Source organism: Calliopsis andreniformis, chromosome 4 (genome assembly GCF_051401765.1).
Source record: "Calliopsis andreniformis isolate RMS-2024a chromosome 4, iyCalAndr_principal, whole genome shotgun sequence".
Lineage (NCBI taxonomy): Eukaryota > Metazoa > Arthropoda > Insecta > Hymenoptera > Andrenidae > Calliopsis > Calliopsis andreniformis.
Genome location: NC_135065.1, coordinates 7,250,778 through 7,272,093, shown reverse-complemented (window position 1 = coordinate 7,272,093; position 21,316 = coordinate 7,250,778). Strand labels below are relative to the sequence as shown.

The 21,316-nt window shown below is 39.9% G+C and overlaps 1 protein-coding gene across 4 annotated transcripts; it reads right to left on the bottom strand.

Annotated features, from left to right (window-relative positions):
• Positions 1-102: 102 nt before the first annotated feature.
• Ttd14 (TRPL translocation defect 14) lies at positions 103-20,601 on the bottom strand. Of its 4 annotated transcripts, none has more exons than XM_076375928.1 (9): positions 20,262-20,601; positions 17,235-17,302; positions 16,639-16,676; positions 15,145-15,182; positions 3,785-3,913; positions 3,231-3,704; positions 2,465-2,672; positions 2,209-2,390; positions 103-363 (listed from the first exon to the last, which is right to left on the bottom strand). In XM_076375928.1, exons 1-9 carry the CDS (start codon positions 20,299-20,301, stop codon positions 359-361), a joined length of 1,182 nt encoding a protein of 393 aa, XP_076232043.1. In that variant the 5' UTR covers positions 20,302-20,601; the 3' UTR covers positions 103-358. The 4 variants fall into 4 exon arrangements, with proteins under 4 accessions (XP_076232043.1, XP_076232041.1, XP_076232040.1 ...); XM_076375926.1 differs by lacking the exon at positions 103-363 and adding an exon at positions 1,726-2,012; XM_076375925.1 differs by lacking the exon at positions 103-363 and adding an exon at positions 1,726-2,027 and having other exon boundaries at positions 20,262-20,600.
• Positions 20,602-21,316: the final 715 nt, after the last annotated feature.

Here is a 21,316-nt window from a genome sequence, read left to right as displayed (position 1 = left end):
TTACATGTGATCTACTTACTTAAGTATTGTTAGTTGTAAACATTCATCCAACATACATTGTAATTTATATACTCTGTACATTCAGAGCAAAAAGTTATTAATATTTTTAATAAGTATTCCCACATATTGAAACTTTAACTAGATTAAAAAATGTATAAATTGGAGAATCCAACAACTTCGCTGTAATATTAGGAAAATGTCCATGAAATCGAACAAAATTATGTATAATGTAAGTTTTTTTTTATTTTATACAAGTGTAAAATTATGAAAATTTTCTGAAAAATAGCAATAAACACAGTGACCAAGTTATTGGCTTATATTCACCTCCTAGTTGTACCACATGAAATAAGTATAATCCTTAATCTGAAAACAAAATTTTAGTTAATAATTAATGCATACAGCAAACAGGTGGGTACTTAAATGGATTGAAAGAATGATAGGCACATGACATTTTATTAGATAATCATGGGTACAATATGATGTCAGATCAATTATATATGGTATAAGTGCATCAATAACTGATTATTGCATCTTTCATTGAAAATATATATTTATATATCATTCTTTTCATTTCCACGACTGAACATCTCACAGGCACTTCGTCTCTAAACAATGGCAAAACTTGTAATAAATGTGTAAAATAAGCATATACATATATAACCATCACAGTTTACGTTCATTATGATCAATGATAAACAAATAATCATTGATAAATGAAATATTTAATCATTTGTTTACTCATCTTTCCTCGTGAAATGCTATACTCAGCAACTGATACTATTTATGCCAATAATCATTCCAATAATTTAAAATGTTTTTAAATGGACTTAATAAATTTTTAATGGAAATATACCTGTTAAGTACTATGCTTGACAATTACCTTGCCGTGTGTATAATACATAAATTCTGACAATACTGCAGAACAGTACAATCATTGAACCATACTTTTTTTAAATACTCCACCATTATGCATTAGAAGATATTTATCTTCATCTTTTACAAGTCTGGTCACTAATAAACAATTTTTTTTTTGGAAATCAAATCGTAATTAGATTTACTGCAGAGAACAAAGTTTTCCATATTCTATGATACAATTTATAAATTAAATTATTTAAACTCTTTTACATTAGTGCGTAATATTAAATTTTCTATTGAGTCAACGATAAACGTTTCTAAGGAAAAGTATACTTCACACTGATCGTATGTTCTTGGATAATACATAGTAAGGTTTATGCTATGCACTACATGTTACTTTGTATCACAATTATTTAATAATATTTTGCTTAAATAAAGAATTACGACAATACTCCAGATAATAAGATATACAACGAAGTTGAAGAGATGAAAAAGTGAAGCGAGGTGATTTAGATGTAAAAATACTCGGTATATTAAACGAGATCGCTTGTTAAACAGATCGGTAAAAAATAAATTACAATCGAATTTATGAAGTACATTTTGCATGGAATATCTTCAGATGTAGCACGCAAGATCAGTTTAGAAAATAGGTGTTTAGAGTTTACAAGTTTGTCACTTTCGTATTGCCTATAGGAAGTTTTAGATTTACGTGAACTGCCAGTGCCAATAAAATACTTCATCTTTCCCTTGGAATTATTTCAATAAATTTTGCCTCTTATCGTTGCCCTATTTTTACCGTCATATTATCGCGTTTTCGTCCTGAAACCATTACTATTATTTTATATTCCTTCACTCTCTTCCTTCATTCCCTTACAAACTACCGGCTATCTTTTTCGTAGGACTATCGCGTGTACAGCATTTCTGCTCTCCTTGACTATTGCTTTTTATACTATTCCGTTCAACACATTTCGCGCTACCATTCGCAACATCATGGACACCATTTTTCACGCCATTAACAATTTTATCTGCACCATTTACATCAACTTCTATACCATTGACTCTAGACTCAACCCCGTTTACTCGTTTTTTAGCTGACACATCTTTTGCATCTGAAGAATCGAGACCTTTACTTTCTGCCGATCCAGATTCCGCCAAGCCTGCAAGAGCGTAATCTGTGCAATTCAAAAGAGACTGATCAAGTGAAAGATCGGCTACGCGGAAGAAGATTGATGGAATAAGTTATCCTATCTTAAACTAGTTACATCTCTAACTACCCTTAAAAAAAAGATGCATACGACCATCACGTTTCACGATCATGCGATTTGATGACAAATAAATAGATCATGTACGTACCATGTAAATTGTGGCAGTATTTATTAGTGCTGTTCCACTCTTCTCGTAAACTGAGATTGAACATGCTGTAATCCGGATTTCCGGTGACCTCCTTCTCGATTGTCAGGAACTGTGGTAGTATATTTTTCAGCTCGTCGCCCGTTAACGCTGTGTACGTTTCAAGCAACATCAAACCTCGACACCTGTAATAAGCATTAACCTCGTTTAGTTCAGAATCGATGAAACCATTGTCTTCCATAGTTGACGATCCTCTTACCTTGGATGAGCTGGCTCCCTGTATATGTCTAATTGGAAATACTGATTATTGATGAGGAAGCAACGTCGACGTTTGAAGATGGTGAAATGCGAGTCGTCGCGCTGGGCGAGCATGTTCAAGTAATCTCTGTGGGTCAGTTGTGTCTTCACCTCGATTACCTGACCGCATATTTTTGGACGCCTGATAGTGTGAATATAAGACCAGTGTCCTACAAAGATAGACAATGTAATTTATTAATATTAATATCACGTTAGCAGAAAGATAAACTTTTATCTCATCCTAACACGTTCATGGTCCACTCAATCTTCATAAAATTTAAAAAAAACTATGCCATTATCAATCTACATACATTTTCACCAGAAATTCAACAACAATCTGAAGAAAATATAATTATAAAATAAAATATAGAATTGCCCTGACCTACATATGGGTTACAGGACTATGAACGTGTTAAAATTCTCAAACAGAGCAAATGACTAGTGGATATTCTTCCGAATAAGCGACCAATATTATACATACAGGGTGATTAAAATGCTGTAGCATTGTAAGTGCTGCCAACACTTATTAGAGTGTTTCCAATAAAACTGATCACCCTGTATACGAAAACATATACAAAGACATGAGTCTTCTACAGACTTAAATAGTCGAATCTGATTTCACATTTCGGGACTAGTCTCTGTCCCCATGAAACCCACCAAAGCTTCATCTCGACTGACTTCCAGTGCCATTCAGAGGTACAGTCCTCAGTCGTCTCACTCTCTCGTACCTTTCTGACCCCGCTTGCGGAGTCGAGCTTGCATCTTCGGGTTGTTGCTTTGGAGGTAGTTGTGTACGACGTCGAAGTCCTGGAACGGCGGGAACTCGCTGTCCGCGGGCAGAGGACCTTTAACGAGGAACTTGACCTTTCGACTGCTTGCGCGTAGCCTGTCCCCAGTGTCGATGCCCAGTTTCTGGCACACGCACTCGATCATGCGGCAGATCTTGGTCTCGAAGTCCTGGGAGTTGTCGATGACGTCGAAGTAAGGGTGACCGACCCAGGCAGCGGCTGCCTTGTAATCGAGCTCCCTGGCCAGCTCGACGTTCTCTGATCGACAGGCGTGGTCCTCCATCGAGTAGAACTCCTCGGCGCCGTTCGCCGCCGAGACCATGTGTATGATCTGGTTGTATCTGTTGTCCCTTAACTCGACGTTGTTCCAGCCGTTCGAGGCCATCATCAATTCCCACTTGTCCTTCGAAATAACTGAATCGAGAGGAGAATGTTAGACGTCAGAGAAGCTTTGATTCCCGAAGCGTAATGGAAAGATCGATGTCTATGCTTACATGCAGAGGCATCCATGGCACCGCGATCACAGATTATAAGGCAATTCCGTGAACAACTCTCGCCCAGTTGGAAGAACGTGTTCTCGATCTGTATCATCGTGCGCAGGAGGTTCTCTTGGAACTTGAATGCTGCAACAAATCAGGTGAATGATTTTGCATTGCATTTGCCGCATCTGTGCCTGACGAGTCTGAGGACAGGCTACGTTTTCAACGATTACTTCAACGATCTACGACACGATCTAGAGAAGACACTACGACGCCAGGAGGATCTACGTCTTTCTCACGTTAGCGGTTACGCCATACGCTGTGTGAGGATTAATTGGACGTCCGTTTATTAGCCTACGACACGGTGATAAACGATAACGATCGGATGGTCTTTTTAATTAAGCTGCATGACACGACGCTACCAATGGATATTTCGCTCAAGTGGAGTACCATTTGAAAGGCAGTGCGTTCTTTTTGTAGGTGAGCAGACGCATCAGGTGGAACCTGAGGCTGTGTTTACTGAAGCTACCTGAAGAACCTTCACGGGGGATGATGGACGCGTTAATAAATGAGGGAGATTATAAGTCAGACGAATGCAAACAATGAATCAGGCCTTATCTCGCTCCTTGAGGTCGGTTAGAAAGACGTCGATGTACAATCTCGGTTTTAGAGCGATCGTTATTGTGACCAGGGAGACATCGAGTGCAATTACTGTCACGGAGGCGAATGCAATTACCAGGAGGCAAACATGGAAATCAGACGTAGCTAATTTCGTTGATTGGATTACTCTATATGGACTCCTTCCACCGAATATACTCGAAATTATTTAATTATACGATCCACGTCTCGGTTGACGCTTTGAGCCGTTTAGTTGGCAAGTCCCCTTTTTTCTTACGTTACAGCTTCTACAAGCTTTGAGTTTAAAATGGATTTAAATTTTAAAATTGTATCAGATAGTTAATATAGTTTGTGAAATATTAAATTTTTCTTTCTACAGATGTGTGTATTTATAGTGTCTCGAGATTGCAGAAGTTTATGTAAATAAATGCATAAGTATCTTCATAAACATATCTAAAGAAAAAGAGTATGTATCTACATAATTTCTTCACCTAGACCTCATTTTCAATATTTTCTAACATTTGTGCATACTCTATTTTACTACTCTCTGTAATCAGCACTGTAGATCCACATCATTTATCAACTGTAGAACTCATATCACTAGAACGTCGTTCTCCAATGCAAACATTCAAATTTTTCTTTATCGCAAATAGCTGAAACGCGAGTTGCATCACGCAATCGACAGATCTACTCGAGATCAAATTTCAACGAGCACATGCGCGAATTTCCACCAGGACACGGTCTCCATGTGTGCAACACATTTTGCTATCGCGCTCTTATTGCTCGTATCAGTCTGCAGGAGATACGACGTATCGTTGCAACTAGCTAACCGCGTGTATTGGCCACATGTATGTTGTCACAATGCATTCTACACTTCAGTTAATGGGAGTGGTCGTCTAAAGGCCTCGACGAAGTCCAATAGTCGTTCGAATGACTTCTAGTCGTCTCTGGTTCTACCAAATCGTGAGACTCAGACGTCGTTACATCCGCTGCAAGTGACTTCGCAATTTGATCTTCGCTGCCGATAATTTCCAAACGTCTCAACGCTCTTTCACGGATGAGCGGAAATGAATACCAAATACCCTGCGTTCAGTGACATGTTCAACGTCTAGCGCAACTGCAACAGTACGATTGCATTACAGTGAAACGACTTGAGGTAGCGATAGACATTCAGAACAGTAGTTTCTTGTTATAAATTCAATAACATTTTCGCCATTTCTTGAAACAAGATTTGGATGTGGAAATTTCGTGAGTCTGAAGTTAACAAATTTTCAAATATTCAAATATTTAAATTGATTCAAATCTTCAAATTTTAGACGTTAGATTGTACACAGTACAATTTCAAATCCGAAAAAAAAACTGACTTCAAATCGTCTTCAGAGTGCTAATTAGCCCATCACTACAGGCCACTACTTTGCCACACAGAATAGACAGACACTCGAGCCAGAAGAATCAAGAAGTGGCTCGATTACGAAGGTGTTAACTCAGCCCGAAATTTGCTCAGTTTCAGGGGACAAATGTTACAGTAAATTTGCAGAACGACGGTAATGTAATTTGCGTTTCCGTCAAAATTGTCGGCGAACGTGTTGGCGTTGATTCTGTACACGACAGGCTGACAGCCAAGTGGCATCGCAAGACGTTGAGAATCTATCTAATAAGGCTATTAATTCTCGAGCTTACATGCCGATTTGCCATCGATACAAGCATGATAAGCCGCGAGAGCCAGCTCTCGCCGAGGACGCTCTAGAAAGTATCTGACGATTAAGAACAGCGGATGAAAATGCTGAATTACATAAATGATCAGATGTAGCACTTCGACGCGCTTCGATTGACCACAGGCAGGTGTCTAGCAGCAAGGATCGACTCGGATCGCTCTAGCAAGGCGACCGGACGATGGTCCTCTTTTATTTTCGATAACGTTTAACCCTTAACTACTGACGCCCAGTTTTCACATGCCAATACACACACAAATTTAATACGATTTTATTCGAGATATAGAGGTGAGACGTGATAGATATAAAAAATCTTAATTAGAAAAGATTTCGTAGTTAATGGAGACAATATTAAAAAGCGTACCTCGGTGTCAATAGTTGAGAACTAAATCACAAAAAATTATGGTCTCTGACAAAAGACACGATACTATATGAGAAAATCGTTTGTATAATTTTAGAGAAGAAAAGAGCTATCACCTGAATTTTCTAGTAAGAAGAGCCTGATCTCGATACCAAACAATTTTCATTTGCAACATTTTCTCGTGCCATAAGTAATTTACAAGAAAATTCAGCTGATACAGTTGCGTGACTCACCCTGTATAACCAACCCAAAGAAAAACGAAGGAAAATAATAGACTAAAAATTGCATGGAGAACCAAGAGCGTAAGAGTCTTCGATGCCTCAGCTCGTGATATCTGTCCCGCGATCCCCCTTTTCACTGATCCAGTTTCTCGAAGATAAAACAGGACCCGGTTTCGTCCTTAATCGCCCTCCAACAGGAGACTTCTAAGACTCACCCTCACCGGAGTCAATTTCCAAGATCTCCGGCCACCTTGCCTCGCCCTTGTCAGATCCGCTCCTGTAAACTCGCTGCGAGGACTTCGTAATCGAAGGACGCGACCCGGATCCCTTAGCTAGAACCAACCGACCTTGAAGACACCACACCTCGATAAGCCTGCTAGGATCCCTCTCCCACCCTTTACCCTCCCCTGTTCCCTTTCCCCCCCTTTGTGGTTTAATTAAATCGTTTTTCAAAGCGAACCGAGACTGTTATCGGCGGTTTCATCTTCGTTTGTCGTCGATCATCGAGATTGCTTGGCATTCGTGGTTCATCGTTATTCCGCTTTGCAGTCTTTGGTACTGCACGCGAGCTCTGTCGACTCCCCTCGCAATTATCTTCGTTTTCTCATTCGCGAGCGACACGACAAGCGGTTTCATTGGGGAAACTTTGATCGAGGACGTCGGGAATTGTATTTCGGTCCTGCATCGTCGGCTGTCGGGGGTGGACGTGATATTTTGGTTCGCCATTGGTGGAGTCAAAGATTTTTTTCCAGGAGATAAGCCAGTAGGATATGCAGCAGCGTTTAGTCCGACAAAGCGTGGGTTTTATTCGGTTTCGCGATAGGGATTACATTGATTTCACCCTACCAGGTTGTGTAACGACTGGTTCAACCCTAGCCGCCGAGAGGATTAATAAAACTGGGGAGGACTCTGGTTTCTGCGTACTGGCTGACGAAAGCGAAACACTGTAGCCAGTCAGACATGTGGCCTCGGTAAAAAGCTCGAAAAATGAAACGCTGCACAAATGGATACTATTTCTGTGAGCGATGCAAACCATACGTTTATGATTGTTTTTCAGTGGCAGATGGGGAGATCCCTGTACGGAGCGAAATTTGATGCGATTTCTGTGAGATATAACGAGTTCTTGGATTTCTAATGAGGACTCGTAAAATAACACCAAATTGCAGAGAATAAATATTCACAAAATTAGGAATAAAAAATATTCTTAAGGGAATTTAATACTAGATTCTAGAATCCCTAAACCAGTGTATTAAATCACACTGAAAAGAAGTGACTTAATATATCCTGCCTCTGAGGTCTAGCTATGAAATATTCTAAAATGCTTTACATCATACTTCAAGAAAAATGTAAAAGGATTCCTCTTGCAAGCGAGTCTTCAAATAAGACTGCCACGCTAATTCGTCTCAATTTAGTAATACTCGTCCAACACTGCACAGCTTCGAGTTCCCCTTCAAACGAGTTTCGACACGAGCTAATGAAACTTTTTACGTAATTTTTCCCCCGAGTACCGACACAAGAAGAAAATCTACGTAATAGATTCTACGTACACCGACGCTTGCATCAAACACGTGTCGCCGCGCTTTTGCTGATCAGAGCAAATTGATTCGACCTATTCGTGTTTATTGAAACCCGTGATATCTTGTCATAACCGGAAGCCTCGTTAATTATGCTCAGTCGTCATTAATCTTGGGCGCAGCTTGACCTTGGAAGGATCTATAAGTTAAGCGAAGTATGGAGCGGGGTTAAACTCGCGAAAAGAAACGGACCACGAGCGGATATGGACTAATGCATTGCGTTTCTTACAGCCTATCAATATTTCATTAACTTAGTTGCTTTTTTTCGCTGTTCCATTTGCATAGCCAATTGCGTTTCACGTTCGTTCGAGGCGAAGTTTCTAACATAAAAGCACTCTCATTGCCAAGAAAAACATTCGAGGATCTATCCTCGTCAGGTTTCAGCCTATTCTATTTTTTTTATGAGTGAGTAGTACCATGATTAGGCAACGGATGTGTATGCAAATTCCTACTTTTATACATAAAATTAGAGAAATGGAATTTAATTAAAGACATATTTCACCCTTTAAATATTATAAAATGTATTTATCTCTCGATCATTTCTATATTTTTTCATATTGAAATTTCTCATAAATGTATAAAGGTCTGCAGTCTGATCATGATTAACGGCTGTAGAAAACTTTGTTAATAATGATCTAAAAATATGTGAAGACTAAAAAGAAATAATCTGGAGTATTTACTGCGAAGTTAACGTAGCGAATTTCAATAAATCTCAAAGTGGAACTTTATAGCAACTTATTAAATAAATTTACATATAAGAAGATTACCATATTTATAGCCATAAAACAAATCATCTTTAAATGTCACATAAAATGCAAATGCGAATTTCTCTGGCACATAAAACAGACCTTAATTGAATCCTTCTCATACTTGCAGTTTACCATTGCCAAACAAATTTAACCCAACTACTAATTACATTACTGTTTACAGACTGGAAATTAGGGTAGGTTGGTCGATGAAGTTTCTCCTTCTTTTGTGAATCTAGCTCTCGTGTTTTGAGGCGATTCTATCCAGAACGTCGAATGGAAAGTTTGCAAAAAGGAGGAGAAACACGAGGAAGGACTGATCGATGAATCGACGCTGTTAAATTACAGGCTGGGGAAGAGACTTGCGCTTAGAGCAGTTTGAACGCAGTTCGTTTGATCATTTTCCCAGTGGCACGAGAGGCAACCCTGACGCATCCACCTACTTTTTCAGGCATAATTTCATTCGCGGGCAGCTTTCGTTTCCGCGGGAATTCGACGCGTCAAAAACTAGGCTTGTGAAGGGTGGATTTTACTCGGGCTTGCAAATACCCTCTTGACCCTCTTCCAGCCTTCACCTTTAACGAAAGTGGAAAAACATTCGGCCCAGGGCTGGTTTTAGTAAGTGTGCAGCGCGTAGGGAGGCCAATAGTGCAGTTTAAAGAATAAATATAATTTTTGTATTTCCTGAACGTCATAAACGTAAAACTGATGTAACAAATTTTACTGTGAAACTGAGGATGTTTCCTAACATTCACAGTAATATAAATATTACTGTAAATGTATTTGATAACTATGAAAACATTCAACAATTGGAATCCTCTGCATCTCTATTAACTTATTATTTGAATAAAATGAAAACAAATATTTCAAACACTTTTATGGATTTTTTTATTCTTATTAATTACATGTAACTGTTATAAAGAGACACACTAACATTAGATTCTCACTGGTCGAGTTAAATTATAAGTCCACTCGTAATTTACATTGACAAAGCAGCTAAATGTTTCTGGTTTCTAGCACGCAGGTGATTAATCCTAAGCACACGCCTACCGACAATTCTATCGATCTAAGGGCCAATTACAATTTCCATATGTCAATTGTCTTCCATTCATTAGACAGAAAAAGGAGGATTGTTCACTCTGTATTCGACTTTTACACCAACAACTTTGTCGATCACCAATTACCAATAGGTCTGGACTTAGACTTATGGTTCAGAACCAGCCCTGTTTGGACCCATCGTTTCCTCCCATTTCTCTCTCCCTCTGCAACAGGGGGCTGTTTATCGTTCGTCACGACGCAGGAGCAATACTTCAGAATCCCAAAGGTGGAATTCGAGGCAATTTCCCAAATGCTAAGACATAATCAAATGAGATTGGCTCCGAGCCAGGAGGACGATATCGCGGAGCAACAATTAAGCAGACTCGTCGAGCATGAATATTTATTAATAACCCTGGGCTCGGTATAACGAACTCGTGTCAAAGAGTTCGTCGTTGGTTCGACAGAAGCGCAGATTGTTGGGACGACCTACGACCGAATTACAACAGCCAATTACCTCGTCGTTCCTCGATTAATTGCGAAGCCCCTGGCGAAGTGCAATCACGTTTGCTTCGATAAAAATCGACGTCTAATCGATGCCACTTGAACCGCGTACACGCGCGAAGAAGCCAAAAGGAGGATTCGGTGACAGGAAGCCTGATTTGTATCAACGTTTCAAGGCCGCGGATTAGAGCCGCCCGATACCTTTACGTAAGCGTGAACGAAGCAAACGCGCCAAAGATTTCGCGATGCAACGATCGAGAAATCGGTACAGTATTCCCTCGTTAAGATATATAATTAAATTGAGCAATTTTAGTCAGGCATTCGAGTTGATCAACCTAAAGTCGATTAAAATTGTCATCCCAACTTGGTTAAAGTAGTTCTTAGCTAAAGGCAGATGTCCAAGAGTTAAACACTCGTCAATTGAATTTCCTATTTTCCAATAATTGTTATATTAAAATTTACCTTTTTTGAATGGATCTAAATAGTATTAAAAATTATTACTGCAATTTATATAGTATCACATCAATTTTAAATTCATCGTTTTGTAAGGAACTCTCATTTGACCAACATAGGTGGCTAAGAAACACTTTAATACATTAAAATGGGATTTACAGGAAGAACTTTGATCAATTTCAGGTTGATCAACTTGGTTACATGACCAAAGGTTGCCTAATGTAAACCTAGCTTTATAGCCCCCGAGCTATTCTCTCATTCCTTGAAGTCGATTCTCCTCTTTTCTGACTCTAGCAGAAGGAAACTGAAACCTACGCAACATTCGAGAAGGATCGTGAGCTTATAGCGAGTACAGAAAACCCAGTCTTCAGTGACTCGAATTTGCTCAAGCCAACAGCCAGATGCCATCGGTGTTTCGATTTCCCGAAAATGATGAAATTGGCACGGTGTCGCGAGGATGCTTTATATTCGCGTTTCACAACAGGTTCGTGTTCGCGGCAAACGATCAGCAACAGAAACGAGTTAGAGTTTTAAAGTAGAGCGTTCGCTGCTCCGAATGAAACTCTGATCCCAATTTCGTGTTACATAATTTCGGTGGCGCGTATTATTATCCATGGTTGATCTCGAAGGGCGAGAATCCGACCATTCCGCTTCGAAAATATTTTCGCGGGCCCCAGTATGCAGATAAATACTGTCGACTCACGGGGTAATTATAGAGCTTAGCCGAAAGAGGCCAACATCGCGTAGTCAAGGATCGTAGTTAAAAAAGGAAAGAAAAATAAAATACTTTCAACGTCAGTCACGGAAATTCATTCGACGCATATTCGTGCAGCACGATTCTCTCTAGTACGATTCCACGAAAAAGCTATAGAAGCCTGTGTCTTCTTACGATGGATCACTACAACAATCGTAGTCCACAAATCACTGCGATAATATAATCGCTGGGATTACGTAAGACAATGCTGTTTAATAATCTCCCCCCTGCGGAAACAGTTCCGCCAGTTTGGGATCCAAGATCGACCAACAATAGAGCTCCGTGGTCGCTAAGCGATTAATCGACCCTACAGGTGGTTAAAGGAAAAATGGAGGTCGTGACCTATCGAAGGAAAAGCCTGCCGACGAGTGCCCACCACGGAGTAATAATAGCTGAACGATTATAGGCTGCCTTAAAAGTGGACGGTTCAAATATTTATGTTACGTCAAGCGATAACGCATTCGAGCAACTTAGCGCATAAACGATAGTCAAATATAACGACCTGATACCCATTGTCGGTTATCGGTGGATATTTTTGGGCTTGCTTGTGAGAGAAGGTCCGAGGATTTTCTTATCGCTCTCTTAATCTTCAACGACAGTTGTGAAGTGAATGGTCGGTCGCGGACAGTGCTCTCGAATGACTATTTGAACGCGGAATATTATATTTTAATCTTAGAGTGTACTATTCATTCAGAACGTGCTAGTCCATTAATGATTAAGACCTTCCTTGTTTACTGGGAACATGACTCGCTAAGTGGCATTTTTAATTGTTATCGTACCAAAATGAAATTACTCAAAACTTAAATACAGAACTTCAGGAATTGGAAAACAGAAATAACAAATTGTATATTGAAAGAGTTAAAAAATTTGAAAATGAAAAATTCGAATGCTTGGAAGTTTGAATATTTGTAAAATTTGAAAATCTGAAAATTTGAAATTGCCTATATTAAAGAAATAATACTTGAATCCCTGAACGACTCGATTTATCTCATTGTGAGGGTTGAAGGCAATCGTGACCACAGACTTCTGTCCATTAAGGATCAACATCCCGTACTACTCAACGATCTTCTGCACCACGTGCCAAATAAGGATCCTCAACGACATTATTTTTAATCCCCAACGTAAAAAAGGAGGGGTGTCATAAGTTTGACGCGTACGTTTAATGTGTCAGTTCGTATGTGGCTTCGTAGCTCAGTAACGAGTGATCCAATTTCGATGCAGTTTTTTTTGTTTTCGCGATCAGATAATCATTTCAGAACATCGTGAAGCGCGAGCAATCGCGTGTCCGGTTCGTCACTCCAAAACACCGTGGTCTCTCGCGGCCGCGATCTTGGCAGGCTGCCTGTTTCGATTTTACGCAATCAACAGACGATGCTATTCACTGGCCATTCTTCTTTGGCCCACCCACAAGTGACTCTATGAACCGTTCGACACACTCGACAAAAGCGAAATCGTATCTTCTTTCCAACATCCTGCTCGGTTTCTATTATTGAACCGTTTGTATCGAGTTATGGAATCTCTCGCACCATTCGAATCTGCGTTCCCGAATTTCTCAGCTGACGCAAGATGGATGATGTGATGACGCAACGTGACGTAACATTGCGTAACAGTATATAACACGACAGGAATTCTGAACGATGGAGAAAAGAGGAAAAATGGAGACGTGAATTTGATTCTATAGGGCGCAGAATTGCCTTGGCATAAGCTTTGTGTTTTGAAGTTACGCTCTTGTAGCAACTCTGGCTTGTATCTTTGGCAAGACACGAGTAAGCTACTGATACATCAGCTGACCACTGAAATGATTTATTCGCTGTAATCTCGTTGCGTGTTTTGGGTGTAGAGAGAAAAGACTGTCTTTAAAATTTATATTTTAAAGCACTATTCGTGTCCCATGAGAAATCTGAAACGCATAACGAGGAATACTTTTCAGGAGATACGAATAGTACTTGGTTGTTCCCCAAGCCATATCTATTAGATAGTCATCGGAATCTACCATTTTATCTGTGGACTAATTATACTTAATCATCATTCAGTAATCTTAATGCCTACGAAAGAGATTTTATGTAATATGCTCAGAGGAAGAATGTCGAAGTCTCTGTAAATAAAATTGTGACTCGAACGAACGTGTTAAAAGGCAGCCACCAAGGCGATTTGAGGGTGCAACTAAACATGGCTTCCATGGACTAACGGAAAGTTTCGTCGATATTATCATGACAGTCGACGCATACGCAATGATATCTATACTTGAGCAGCCAAGGGATAAAACGAGAGGGCACGAGAGGTGCTCGTGGTGTTCTCGCACGAGCCATCGATCGATACCCGCCGTGACATTGTCGTGTCTCCGCAAAAACCCGTGCATCCGGTAGTGTAATCGCGAGATAACAGTATCCTGTATATACACGCTTCAATTGATCATCATACCCTGAAGTACGATCGTTATTGACTGGCTAGAGGCCTCGTGAACTACGCTCTTTAAATTAGCTTCTAGAAACTAGAAGTGACTTTGACTTAATCCTTTCTAACACCGTGTAATTCAACTTTACATCGACTCAAGATTACACCTTATAGACCTTATTTCAGTCGTTTATTAGAGACTGCCATTAGAGACTGTCGTCTTTTAGTTCTCTGCAAACTGGGACATTTTTCTTATGTTTTTTGTACTTTAAAAAATCAAAAGGTATTCTTAGATATTCTTCCAAGTTTCTAGAATATTATCTAATCCTTTTTACTGCTATATGTTCCTTTAATTTTTCTTTAATAAGCCAGAAGAGTAGTCTGGGTCATGATTGACTCAGGTTGCAGAGGGAGGATTAGATTTAGAATTCAAATTTTTGTTCGCCAACTACCTGGTACAGAATTATTTTCCTTCAGAGTAGAGAAGGAATAATATTACACAGAGTTAGAAAGAATGAGATATCAATTATTCTGCAAGACCTATAAAGCGTTTTAAATGCGCCGGAGTTTAATCTTCATCGTCTGTTAATCCTAGCTGCAGCTAGGCAGAAAATGGTAACGTCTACATTGTATATATTTACTTGCAGAAACTAGAAAACGTAGCCTTAGGAAATGCAAATGCCACAGACTGCTTCGCGAAACCTGTATATCCAGTAAAAGATATCACTTCAAAAGGGCACTTCTCGCTTTCAAAGCGTCGAAATTTATTCCCGATCATCGACTACCCCTGCTTGCAACTATTTTCGAGTCGATTGCTAGCTGTTCTCTATCTCTTGCAAGACTCGCTAAGTCGAATTTTAACTATGGCAAGAAGAGGCACAGAGAGCGCGTGATTAAAAGTCTAATACCGAGTCGCGCCACCCCCGCGCGGTTTCGAGATAGACGTGCACCGCGAAGCTAAAGTAAACTAGCCGTAGAAAATGAAAAGTTGACGTGGACTTACCCTCTTCAGCGTTCAGGTCTGAAAACTTTATGCCGCCGCTGAAATGGAAAAAGCAGACGTGGGGTGAAATGGTTTGCTTAAATTAGGGCTGCGAGTGGTGGAAATTTCGAGGAAATATCAACTAATGATACGACGCAGTATGTATTATGAATCGTTTCTGCTTATGAGAGACACTAAATCTATCTGGAAGATAGTTATCGTTCTTTTGTTAATTATACGAGTCTGTACTGTGGTAGAGGGTGAGAAAGGACAGATTTCTATCTATAAAAAAAACGCGTGGAATGTTGGCATGCCAGTGTCACTATTCAGTAGCTCCTCGAATAGAAACCATGTAGAACACGAGTGTATTCGCAGAAGCACCGTTCTCGTAACACATGCACAATGCTCTTTCAATCGGAATTGATTTTACTACCACTGAGTCATCACACTTGTCGCGATCGAAATAGAATTAATATTTGGTTCGACTGGTGACAAAAGACACTGTTATAGCGATATGCTATACAGGGCGTTTCAGAAATACATGTCAATACTTCAGAAGCTGAATCTACACGCTAAAATAAGCAACAAATTTCATATGAATATGTGTCCTATATATCTTATTACTCGAGTTATGGATGATTCAAGAAAATGTTAGAAATGTCCATTGCACGTCTCAACACAGGCTACTGCATGCCTTACAATTAGCATCGAGTTTCGTACTGGCTCAAAAGTATCAGGTATTCCTCGAGTAGCCTCAAATCCATGTTGTATCTTTTGTTGCAGTTCGTGCACATTATTCATTTGCATTGAATACTCAATACATTTTAAATGGCTCCAAAGACAAAAATGTAATGGATGATGGACACTTTCGAACATTGTCTTTAATCATCCATAATTCGAAAAGTAACTCTAAAAGTAGGACATATGTTCATGTAACATTTTTTACTTATTTTAGTGTATAGACTCAGCTCCTGAAGTGTTCATACGTATTTTTGAAACACCTTGTCTAATCTCGCGGTTTCTTTGAATAGTAAGTGCATTGTACGTGGCCGTTACTAGATATGGCTGTTATTGAAATTAATACGGTCACGTTTTGATTCGATTAACAATTCTATGGCTCGACTTTGAGAGCTGAGGAAGAAGCTTGAGCTGAAACAATACGAATAAAAGTGAAGCAATTGTTGCTATGAAAACCACTTGTTTTGTTTCCTTCAATGCTTTGGAGAACTGGGCAAAGTTTGACCAACTTTCAGTCTATTAGAATTTGCACAAGAATAAAAGATTAGACAACTATTTTTTTTTTTTAAATAAAGATTCTAAGAATGCCCAACTCTGATCCAAGGACCCATGAAAGAGTTCTTGGCTCTTTCGTTCAGGGAGGTTTTGAGGGAAACACTATGCCTGGGCGGTTTTCCAAGACTCAAACGCTTCGCTAAAATTCGTGTGACTTCACAGCCTCTCGACTATCTCTTCCTTTCTCCGTCTCTGTAAATTTGATATCGTGTGATTGCATACCTGAGCAGCACGGTCGCTGTCTCGGGAACACGGAACACCTGAAAAAGAAGACAACCAGCGCTCTATCGAATCCACAACGAAGGATGATCACCCCAAAACCAGTTCGTATTTAAAGTTCTCTCTTTCTTTTCTCTCGTACATTCTCTGTTATTCTTTCATTGCTTCGTAACGTGGCTCTACTTTTACGGTAACTCGCATATAGACTACGTCTGCCACTCTATGTGATCGTATTGCAAAAGCAAACATCCACGAAGGAGATCTGGCGCGCGAGTAGCAGACAACCATTCGAGGTCGTTCTTTTTCCGACGCTCGTAGGAAAATGGAGTAAGTTTGCTAGAGGTTTACTCAGAAATCGCGGCCCTCAGATTATTCTATGTCATTAGCAAAGGATATCAGAACCACTAGAGGTGTTCTCTGGTTCTGATTAATCACACGTGCCACTTTCTAATCAATCAGAGACTCTTGAACTGTTTGGGGTAGTTTTCAAATACGGTCGTTCGAAGGGACGGGCACGTAAGAGACTCACGGAGATCCTTCCACAAAGGGACGCGGTATTCTTATGCAAAAGCGTAGCAGGACGAATGGAGCATGCCTACCTTCCATCCCATGTTCTCGAAGAACGTGCACAGCCGAGTCTGCCCAGTCGTTTTGCCGCCACAAGGTCCTGAAACAGAACAAGTTTTCCTTAGAGTCTGAGACGAGGAAACGGTCGAACGAGGGCGAGGAAATGGCCTCGCCGTCTGTTGCAAGGAACTTCGCTGTGTTTCCATTTCGTGAAATCACTGATTGTAATTAAGGATGTAACAGAGTTGCAAGAGCGACTGGTCGTCGCAGATGCATTCATCCTTGCTCGGATGAGAGCAAGACGGAAGGTCGCGACGTTGCTGACCTTGACTTCCGCGGTACCACGTGGCTATTGAACTCGCGCAACGTAAATAGAAATGACGAGACGATCAGACGCAAGGTGTCCCAGCAAAATCACTACCTGACCTGTGCGTGAACTCTGCGTGACCTGCTTCTGAATATCTGTTCTTCATTTTTATGTTAACTATGGAGTCTTATGTGGACAAAACAATTATTTCTCTTGTGTAACACTCGGACTTTTTTTAAATTTATCATCCAAAAGTGTACAAATCTTTCTTTTGTATAAATTTATGTTCTCTGAATATTCTAATCTATTTCTTGCATTTTAGGTGGTGCACCTATCTTTAGCTGAGAACTTAAAAGAGTTAAAAGGTATTTTTTCAACGATGATTAATAAAACACGTTCTTTTTCGTATGGGTTGAGTGATCTTGATTCGAACAATGCCCCCAGGCGAAATAATGATCAAGTGGCTGACGATTAAAAGGCGTTCGTCGGGACGAGACGCGATTCAAGTTGTGTTAATATACGGGAGCGCAATACGATCGACTTCTCGCGTCGCTGGCCAGCTGTACATTCATTGATTCGTTAACTGGTTTGAATTGTTTTACGCCGACACAAACGTGGACTCATCGATGCAGGAATAATCATGCTTTGCTAGGGGTCTATCTCTTTTACCGCGAAACTGATTCGCGTAACGAGAGGATTTTATTTTTGAGCTTTTCACGATCGATGTCAAGGCTGAGTCTTCAATAACCCACAATTGACTATCTACAAAAAAGCTAGTGAAGATCTGTAGCAACTAGACTGCGAATCCTCGTGCATTTATGAGAAATTTTAATACGTAAAAAAGCACAGAATCCATATAACATACAGAAAGATGGAAAATGTGGAAAGTGAAACATATTTCAATTGTGCTTGCGACAATAGGAGTTTGCATAAATATCCGCATTTTAGTAATAACAGAAGACCATATTGTGAATATTTATACAATATCTCCGAGCCTTGACATACAAAAATAAAGACCGAGTAAGATCTAAATGCTGGTGAAAATTCGAGGAGATATGGATATTTGCTCTCTTTCTTGTCGTAAAGACTAGCGTGGCATCTTTGTGCTGTGTGCAATCAAGATTTATTAGCAGCTAAACGAAAACGTTATCTCAGCATCGTCTCGGCCACCGATACATATTTTGTTTTTGGTCGACTATGAATAAAACATCCACACGACTGTACAATGAGCAATATTTTCGCGCTGGGTTTGTCCACCATTCGCCACGGCGTCGAATCGTTACAAACCAATTGGAAAGGTTAATCGTGTTTATATACCGGTCCATCGAGTTCGATTCGAGCAAATCGTGACGCTGATTCGTCGCGAGCTTTTATTTACCGCGGGGCTAATAATTCTAGAATACGCGCTCTATTTCTGTCATCGATCTTGTCACGTCGAATTGGTCATTGCTTTCGATGAAACGAAAAATGATGCGATAATAATCGTTCGATTATCTCGTTCATTTGTTGCACAATGCAGGATACACGTACTACTTCATAAGAGCTCATTTGCTAAATTTATTAGTTTTTTTTACTATTATTTCTATGTCTAGTTTTAGTTTATTTGAATTACAATATTGTGTTTAGTTATAGCTAACACCTACGCTTCGTTTATTCACATATCTTATTTTATTCAGTTTTCCAATTTGTTTGCATCTACCTGCATAAGAATACGTTTCGGGTAAACATTATATTCAGAAATTTTTCTTTTTTTTTATTGTACGATATTTTTGTCAATGCAATATTAAATTATGTACTTTTATTGTCTTTAGGATGAAATGGACTATGTCTATAGATGAGTAAATAAATGAAATTTCATTTTACTAGTTCTAGTACTTTCTTTTATGTTACTCCTCGAAGTTTCCATAAAACTTTTTTATTATACCGATGGAGGGTTAATTAAAAAGTTCAGTAGTTCTGAAGTGTCTTTCACTTGATTCTCTGCATTTAATTTTAGAAATGGATTTACTGTTTCTGCCGATTCATTCGACCATCGACGAACTAGCACGCATAAATAAATGTTTATACCCGATGCGCTACCACAATGCTATGTAAATGACACTCGAAGACGTTTTTATCGAATTAAATTTAGACACGCTGAGCTGTCAATGCATCGATGTAGTCGTGTTTCATTCTGAGCAACATGTCTCGAGTCGTCTCGAAGTGAACTATACGTAACGAGATTCGAACAGCCACAGAACCTTTGAGCTTTTTTAAAACGCATTAACGAAACGTAACGCGAATGGAAACGTCGAACAACCACGATCACTGGATAACACAGACTCTTAGCGGTAACTGTTACGAAAATTAACTTAGAGTCTACATTAATCGACGATAGAAAAAGCTCGATGCAATTTCCCTCGCGTTGCACCGGAACTCAATCAATATTTTCACGCGATGAGCTCGCGTGGCAACGTGTGTACACACACGAATGTCACGCAGCAAAAAATTCAATCGACACGTCTCGTATTCTCAGGGCCAGGGGAGCACAGAGCGAAGAAACACGATGATCGTAAGGAACTCGACCGAGCACGTGGTTTCCGCGAAGGCGTATGGATCGCCTCCTTCGAGGATACTCTCGTAATCCCGCTGTTTAAACAAACGAGCATGGAAGCATCCATTCGACCGAAAGAAAATCCCATTCACCGCGACATCCCTGAAACTCTGTGCCGCTGACAACGAGTCGTGTTTAATTTGACGGAAAACTGCTTACCTCCGGTGAGCACCACTTTGTAAAGGCGCTTCTGCTCCATGTCGAATGAACGTTTTTAAAGGCTCTCTTCGCCTGTTTCGAGGTGTTTCGAGCCGATGTCGATGGTCGATGGTCGAATGGATGGATGAAATTGGTGTTCGTCTGGCACGTGAATTGTGTCTACGGTTGCAACGAATACTACATGAACACTTCACCGTACATTTCGAGGTGCCGCGGAGTCAGATACGTCGGAGACATGGGAGTGAAGCAGCGATGATTATCTCGACGCAGAAAGACAGCAGACTGCCACTTGGAGGAGAGAGCAGACGTCTGCTTCGAAACGAACCGATCCGCGGGTTTGGTTAATCGGGTTAGGCTGCTCCCTCTGTTGTGCCCGACGATCATGCGCGAGACGGAAACGCACGAAACTCCCCGAACGGATGCTTACGATTTGTCGAGACAGGGAATTCTTCGCTGGAAATTTCGAGTTTGTTCCGCTCTTTCGAGCTGCTTTGCTTCTAGTTTACTTTCAATGAAGATCAATTATCGTGACTTTGGATATTTCAATTCTCGGACTTGATCGTTGTAGATTATTGTCGCAGAATGACGTTTATTGATACGATGTGTTTGGAATAAATGCAAATGTTATACTCAACGTAGCGTTCAAACGTATTGCGTGCGTAATGCTTTGTCACTGTTTTCCCGCCAGATTTGAGTATGTTAGATACAGGGAATATGTTGCGCGATGAAGAACTTATTTCTTGGAGATGATACTTATTCTAGAGAATTGGTTTAATTAAAGGGGTAAACACTTTTCTGTAAAACATACAATTTATTTTCACAGAATTTCGTTACGTATTTTCTCTTGGTTCGAACACGATCAGAAGTTATAAATGTTGATTTACAATTACAGTCAGTCTACGGATAATAGTCTTATTTATATTTAGCCTAGCATATTTGATTCTATGAATGGCAACTACTTTTTTATTTTTTCCTCTCATTATCGTCTCGAGTGTATGCATTTACATAACAATAGAGTTGAAGTGAAATATCGAAGAATTTCTTTTTCGTTAACT

Excerpts from the sequence above, each read along its gene's own strand:
- Ttd14 (XM_076375925.1), bottom strand. The coding sequence starts at position 20,301 with ATGGAGCAGAAGCGCCTTTACAAAGTGGTGCTCACCGGAG. Across the intron at positions 3,914-15,144 it reads AGACCTGAACGCTGAAGAGG|CATTCAAGTTCCAAGAGAAC; the intron begins GTAAGTCCACGT and ends GATTTGTTGCAG. Across the intron at positions 2,391-2,464 it reads AGGGAGCCAGCTCATCCAAG|GTGTCGAGGTTTGATGTTGC; the intron begins GTAAGAGGATCG and ends TGCTTATTACAG.